This window comes from Talpa europaea (genome assembly GCF_964194135.1).
Source record: "Talpa europaea genome assembly, chromosome: 12".
Classification (NCBI taxonomy): Eukaryota; Metazoa; Chordata; class Mammalia; order Eulipotyphla; family Talpidae; genus Talpa; species Talpa europaea.
The window spans coordinates 47,430,148-47,437,679 of record NC_140079.1 but is presented as its reverse complement, the minus strand read 5'-3'; the positions used below and the strand labels follow the sequence as shown (position 1 = coordinate 47,437,679).

The 7,532-nt window shown below is 51.2% G+C and overlaps 1 protein-coding gene across 1 annotated transcript; it reads right to left on the bottom strand.

Annotated features, from left to right (window-relative positions):
• Positions 1-1,440: 1,440 nt before the first annotated feature.
• On the bottom strand, positions 1,441-4,755 carry RPL18A (ribosomal protein L18a). The gene is made up of 5 exons (XM_084250590.1): positions 4,718-4,755; positions 3,351-3,530; positions 2,399-2,528; positions 1,739-1,848; positions 1,441-1,596 (listed from the first exon to the last, which is right to left on the bottom strand). The coding sequence occupies exons 1-5, from the start codon at positions 4,733-4,735 to the stop codon at positions 1,504-1,506; spliced, it is 531 nt and encodes a 176-aa protein (XP_084106716.1). The 5' UTR covers positions 4,736-4,755; the 3' UTR covers positions 1,441-1,503.
• Positions 4,756-7,532: the final 2,777 nt, after the last annotated feature.

Sequence of the window (7,532 nt, the reverse complement as noted above, 5' to 3'; positions counted from 1 at the left end):
CTGCCTCAGTTCCAGCCAGAATAGCACTTCCTGAAGACTGCACGTCACTACTGCTCAATCCCTACTGCTCTTTCCATCCCTAACAGAAAGAGAAGACAAGTGACATCTAAACTTGTCTCTAAAGGTCTCTGGACTAACCAGGAGTTCCTGTCAGAAACCCCTGAATATTAACAAAATCAACTAGGTAAAAACTGAGCTGATCCAGTATCCTGGGAAAAAAGCACCTGCAACATATTAAGAACCTTATTCTCCCGAGCTTGTCCTATACGGGTGGTTTTATAAGAGACCACAGTTCATAAGGAAAAGAAATGAAGTTCCTAAGAATGATTTTTAAGTAAAGTGTCTTTCACAGAAAAATGGATTCAAATCCTAAAATGTCTTCAGTTATCAGTCTAACCCAGTGTTGGCAAGGCTGCTGGAAGAATAACTGGCACACAGATAAGGTGGCATTTAAAGCCAAAATCAAGGTTGTCCCACCATCACCAGGTCCAGGAATTTATATCCCAGTTGGGGTGTGTGTGCGTGGGTGGCAGAACACTTAGTAAGTCATGGGAAGTCATGTGGCTTACCACCTTGGAGAGGCCAACCCACCAGTGGCAGCTGTGGTCCCAGCACCTAGCCAGGACCCAGACCATCCCCAGGTGGTCTTATGAATGGCAAGCACAGGTGGGATTTGAAGTGAACTGCTTTTCTAGAAAACAGCTGGGTATACCATTCCTGCGTGACCTTCAAAATCGGGAAAGGAGAGTTGTGCATACCCTCCTCCATCCCCTGCCGTCCTGAATGACTGGTGTCCCCAGCTCCTGCGGTCAATGTGGTTGGTGCTCTGACCTGAAGAGGACACCAAAGCTCAGGGCCGGGGCGGCCCAAGTCATGGAAAAGGTGAGGCTCCAAGGTCTAAGCCCTCCGTGTGCCCTACCTTCCTGAGCCCTGAGGGATCAAGCAGGGCAGTCACTCCCAATGTGGGATTAGCTTCATGCCTGGAATTCCCAGGCCTCAAATGTTTCCTGGAGACAGAAGCCTGCTCAGCAAGACTGACATCTGTGGGCAGGATTAGGGAGTGTGATTCAGGGGCCGCCAGTGGGGGAAGGGGAAACCACCTCAGCAGAGCAGGTTGGTGGCCTCTGAGACACCCTCCTTCTATCTGCTGAGGACAGAGAACCTCTACTAGGCCAGATGGGCAGTCCCAAATGGAATGACCACCCCACCATCCCAATTTCCCCAGGGTCCTGTCTATTACATTTCACCAGCAGCAACAACAGACTTGAATGGCAGTAAAGAAGCTAGGGATGGGCCTTCACCATTCCTGGGGTTCTCCTCCTGGACAACCAGGTGCCTGTGTCCCACTTCAGGAGAAGGGCCCCCCAACCCAAAGCAGAGAACTCACAGCTTGACTACACCCTTTTGAGTTCTGCAGGGTGTGCAAAGAAAACAACTGTGTGTTAGCACCCGGGTTTCCCAGGACTTTATTTGTGCAGAGCCAAGATGGAGAGGGCCTTGCATCTAAAAGAAGGTGTTGGGCCTCTTGGTGGTGAAGCGTGGTTTGTGCTGGCGACGCAGAACCCGGTGGGGCAGTGGGAACTTGATCTTCGAGTCCTGAGATAAGGAGAGGAGGGTTAGAGGTGGAGGTCTTTTAATTTCATCCTCTGGGGTCACTGAGGTGTGGCCAACCCCCACTGGGCTCCTGCGTCAGATCTGGTTTCCCCCGCCCAAGCCCAGCGTGTCCTAGAGCACTCACGTGGAACTGCTTGACTGCTGGCCGGCGGCATTTGCTTGCAGCTATCTCCTCCACCTTCATGATCTGGATGGAGTGGGCCCGGGCACGGTGCCGGGCACCCATATCTCGGTCTACAGAGAGCAGGTGAGTGAGGTCAGGGTTTCTGTGTTTCCCCAACTTCCCACCAAGTGCCCACTGGAGAGGGGGCCCATCTGCAGGATGAGTGGCTGCAGTCCCTGGCACAAACCACCAGGGGTGTAGAACCTCCGAATTCACTTTCAGGGGCACAGACACAGCCCCCCAAAGGCGACAAGATCCGATTGCTGTCAGCACCTCTATTTAAACCACTGCTATGAGAAACGGTGGTTCTTGGGTTTAGGTGCTTGGATTTGGGTTTTGGCAGGAGGCCCACCCAGGGATCAAAGTCTACAAGACAGAGGTGGGGGATGGTACAGTCTAGCTGGGAATGACTTGATATCCCTTCCCACCTTTAAAGCCCTTGCTTTTAGCAATAGGTGGGCTGAGTGCATCCTGCCCAATCCTTCTGCCCAAGCAACTCTCTCCCCTGCACCCCGCATTACCATTACTGGGACAATACCCCTCCCCTCAAGCTCTTGCACTTGTCCTGAGTCCCTGTATGTGAGGTCTGTCTACAGGAGACTCAGCATGGGCCGCACTCACAGCACTGGGTGACCGCACCCGCGGTGGTCAGGTCTCGGTACTCTCGGTACATATTGTGGGTGCCACTGCGGGAGTCATAGCGAAGCCAGATGCCAAAGTTCTTCACTCGCAGAGGGGATTTCTCGAACATCTGCCAAGGAGGGGACTGGCTGAACCAAAGCAGTGAGTACGGACCCCTGCCCAGCTGCCCCCAGGGGATAGGACAATTCCCAGGCCTTTCTTCTGGGTTTCCCAGTCCTGGAAGTATAGCTGGCTGTGGAGGAAGCAGAGCACTTCAGGCCAGGCTGCTTCTTCCAGAGAAGCAAAACAGCAGATGCCTCCCAAATTCAACTCTTTCCAAAACCCATTGGCCTCCCCTGGTGGCGCAGCGGCTAAGCGCTGGGTTGCGAAGCTGCGCGGCAGCCTGTGCAGCACCGGCTTGTTTGATCCCCTGCTGCCGGGTGAGGGTCCCACATGGCGCACAGACCTCTCCTGCCATGCCCGCTGCTCCCCTCAGCAGTATATTTTGTCAGTCTGTTCTGTTCCCCGATCTGGTGAATTCTCTCACCCTCCTGCACTTCTGACTGTACCCAGTGCTTGCATAAATAAATATTTAAAAAAAAAAAAAGAAAAGAAAAAAAAAAACCACAAAACCCACTGCCCAGTAAAGCCTCAAGCTACATGGATCCAAAGACAGTGCCTCTCCCCATTTTACGTGTGACCCAGGAAAGCGATAGCCTCCACTAAGGGTGTCCAGCACACCCCCTGCCCCAGCTCTCCCCAGGCCTCATGCTGTCTTATAGGAAAAAGTCACTGAGACAACCATCCCATCCCAACTTGGGGCCCCAACAGCCCTAGGGACTGTATGAACAAGACCAGTGCTCCTGAAATGTAGTGACTACAGGAATGAGGAGTGCCTCACTGCAGGATGTGAATCCACTCCAGACCCCATCCTGTCTCATACATGCCATACCTGCCCACAGTAGACAATTTCTCCTGAAGACTTCTTCATCTTCTTCAACTGAGACACGAAGTACCAAAAGCGCGACTTAGCGACAACGTGATTAGGTGCAAAGATCCGCATTCGGTAGAGGGGTGGTGTGTGGCATTTGGGGGTGGGCAGGCAGCGCCCCACCACCTTGTACTCTCGCAGCTGAAATGGAAAGAGGGGTGAGGTGGGGCCAGCACATAGAGCCTGAGGAAAACAGTGGACTCATGCCACACCCTTTTCTAAGCCTGGTTATGAGAATGAGGAGACAGAGCAGAGTCCTACCCCAGGACCTGCTTGGGGAGTCAAGAGTGACCATGGGTCACAACACTGCAAGAGCCTTTCCCACAAAATGGAGGGTGAGCAGGTAAGATTAACTGAGATGCCTCTGTGCCCTTTCCTGGCTCAGGAAAGCTGGGGGTGGGAGGCCTGCTAACTTTGCTGTTGCTCCCATTCCCTTCTATTTGTGGGCAAAGCCAAGGTCTAGACCTGTGGCATTTGACAAAGTACAGTCAGGCAGACTCTGCAGCTCTAGACAACCTAGCCACCACCCTCTTTCACTCTGGAACCAATTAACAGTGATCAGCTTGGGATCTCCCAGCCCACTCCAGTCAGAACGCGGACTGTAATCCACAGTTGTTCCCAGGTCTTGTGTCTCTCTGCACTGCTGCCCTGCGACTTCGAGCTGCCTCAGTTTCCCCAACTGCAGTCCAAGGGGTGTGGATCCTCAAGTGAAAGCTTCCTGCTGTAGCAGATGCAAAGGTGAGGTCATCTGCCAGCTACAATTCTTGTCACCTACACCGTCAGCCCCGCGGACAACCCATTCAGTAAGGGGCCAATGCAGGCCGCCTCTTCGCCAACGTGGAAACTGAGGCTGGAGCAACACATGACTCGCACTGTTTCTCCCCAGGGCCTGTTCTTCCATCTCTAAGCCACTGCGCCCTCTGACTTTGCCCAGCACTGGCGACAGAGTTATGGGTCGCACCCCATTGTCATTCGGGCTTAGGCTATTCTACTTCTCAAAGCTGCGTCAGAGAAGAACGAATACCACTACTCCACCTCACGCCAACTTTGCAAGTGAGGAAACAAGCTTGGCGGCCCGTGAAGTGTGCCTCCACGCCCCGCATCTTGTCCCATTTCCCGGGGCCCCTTGATCTGGAGCCGTCCCGGCCACGCGCCGGCTTCCCCACGCGGCGCCGGCCATGTTGGTTGCACCCGGGTCGGCGCCGGGTAACCGCGCGGGACACAGCCAGGACCCCTCACCCTCTCTGCGGCCCAGGCCACCCCCCGGGGCCCTCGCGTCGGTCCGCGCCGCGCCCCGCCAGACCCCCGCCCAGTCGCGCTCGCCTTACTGTTCCCGAGGCCTTCATGGCGTCCTCGCCACGCTCGCCGCCACACACAAAAGGAAGTGGCCGCCCTCGCGCAGCCGCTCACCAGGACTTGGCCGCAGGAAATCCCGCCTTCTCCAAGCCGCGCGCCCATTGGTTCCTTTGATCCGCGCTCAACAAGCTCGGTTTCCTTTCTCAGCCAGACCACAACTCCCAAGAGGCAACGCGGCCAGAACCTTCCGTTCCACTGCGGTAGTAAGAGCCGTCGGCGCGCAGGGCACGCCGGGAATTGTAGGCACTCCCGGGGGCCTCAGTGGCCTGCGGAGCGTCACTCCGGAATGCATTTGCACAGAACTGTACCTGGAGTACCCGGTATGTTTTGTGATGGGTTCTCTCCACTCCAGGATCTTTCTGCCGGCAGATGTGTTACACAGTGGTCTCGAACCACAGACCTGAGACTTCTCATCTGTAGAATGGGACTAAGAGAATCCCCCCATTTCAGTAACCCATGTAAAACATGATACACAGAGCAATCAACAATTAACAATCGCTAACGTTGACAAAGCGCTGGAATGCTAGTTATTATCCTTATTCGGTTCTGATTTGTGTTTCGTGGTTACAGATTTTCAATCCCCTCCACCTGCCTACCTTAAAGGCCCTAGGGGAGCTAGAATTGATCAGGTTGCAGCCCCCACCTTTGAGGGACTATGGGCTTAGCAAGTTTTTCCAGGCAAAAAGAAGCTCTTCTGGAGGGGAGACTGAAGGTGGAAAGGGAAAGAACCATAAATAAGTTACGATGTCAGACTGGAAGAAAACAAATATGAAAAGAGAATATATTGGAGGGGTTATTTACACGGGGTGGGGGAGCTCTGAATTCTACTGGCATTTTACTTTTTTATATTAACAGGTAAGTAACAACTTCACTAAGCTGTAATTCACAACCATACAATTCACCCATTTAAATTGTACAAGTCAATGCAACTCACAAGCACACATTCGTGTACATCTAGTGTAAACACAACTGTGCAACCATCATCATAAATTTTTGGTGCTGGGCCTCCCTGGTGGCGTAAGGGGTTAAGACGCATCCTATGATGCTATCTGCAGCCACTGCAGCAGTTTGATCCCTGGCGGCCAGGGAGCTGCCCACATGGTGCAGCAGACCTCTCCTGTCTCACCCGCTGCTCCCCTCAGCGGTGTATTTCAGTCAGTCTGCCTGTTCTGTTCCCCACTCTGTCGCTGGTGAATCCTCTCCCCACCACCACCACCTCTGGCCTGTACCCCAGTTATTGTATGCATAAATAAATAAATCTTTAAAAATAAATAAATAAATAACTTTTGGTGCTAATTTTAGTTCCATCATCCCCAACAGAAGTCCCTTACCATTAACAGTCACTTCCCACTCACTCCCCGTCCCCCAGCCCTAGTCAACGAAGAAATATACTTTCTGCTTCTATGGAGTTGCCTCTTCAAGACAAAATTCTCAAAAATGGAATCATACAAGGGCTTCCCCGGTGGCGCAGCGGTTGAGCGCTAGGTTGCGAAGCTGCCCGCAGCCTCTGCAGTGCCAGTTCCATCCCCGGCTGCTCCCCCACAACTGGAGGAGGGTCCCACATGGCTCGTAGACCTCTCCTGCTGCCTGCTGCTCCCCTCAGCAGTGTACTTCGGTCCTTCTGCCTGCTCTGCTCCCTGCTCTGGCTCTGGTGAGTTCTTTCACCCTCCTGCACTTCTGACTGTACCCAGTGCTTGTGTAAATAAATAAAAATAAATCTTAAAAAAAAAATTTGAATCATACAAAATGAGATCTTCAGTGATCAACTTCTTTCACAGCATGTGATATATCCTGGACAACTACTTCATTTGTTTTTTACTACTAAACAACATTTTACTCTAAGGATATGTTTTGTTTATTCATTTGTTTATGGACGTTTCCTTTGTTTCCACTTCTTGGCTATAGTGAATAATGATGTAAACAATATTTGCATACAAATCTGCTAGCATATCCCTACATTTCTCTTGGGTATGAGACTAGGAGTAGAATTGTTGGGTCACATGGTAATTCTTCGTTTAACTTTTTTTTTCTTCCAAAGATTGATTAATTTATGCATACAAGAACTGGGATACAGGCCAGAGGTGCGGTGGTTAGGGGGTGAGAAGATTCACCAGAAACAGAGTGGGGAACAGAACAGGCAGATCTACTGAAATACACTGCTGAGGGAAGCAGCAGGGGAGACAGGAGCTGTCTGCTGCGCCTTGTGGGCTGCTTCCTGGGGGCCAGGGAATCAGAAATCAAACTCTTGCTGCAGTGGACTCTTGCTGTAGCGGCTGGCTATAGCTTGATAGCGTTGTCTTTAACCCTTTGCGCCACCAAGAGACCCTGTTACAATTATTATTCCATTCAGTTGTGTGTCAACGAATCTGAGAAAATACATGAGAGGAAAAATGTATTTTATAGAGCTTGTTACATTAATTTCTCCTTTTGTCTTTCTGGTTTTGTTACTTGTTTTTGTGGATTAGAGAGAGTTACCACCTGGAACCATTTCTTTACTCCAATATAGCTCTGCTCCCTCCCCTGCCCTTTGTGCTGTTATATTCAAATATATTGTATTTCCATGTTTTACAGACTCAAGAGTACAACTGATATATATTTTTACACAACTGCTTTCCAAATCAGTTGAGACGAAGGAAGGAGAAATATAGTATGCCTTTATGCTGTCTTTTATAATCACAGGTTGACCCTTGAATAATACAGGGACTAGAGGCAACAAACCCTGCACAATCAAAAACCTGAGTATGACTTTTGACTTCCAGAAAACTTCACTACTAATAGCCTGCTAGT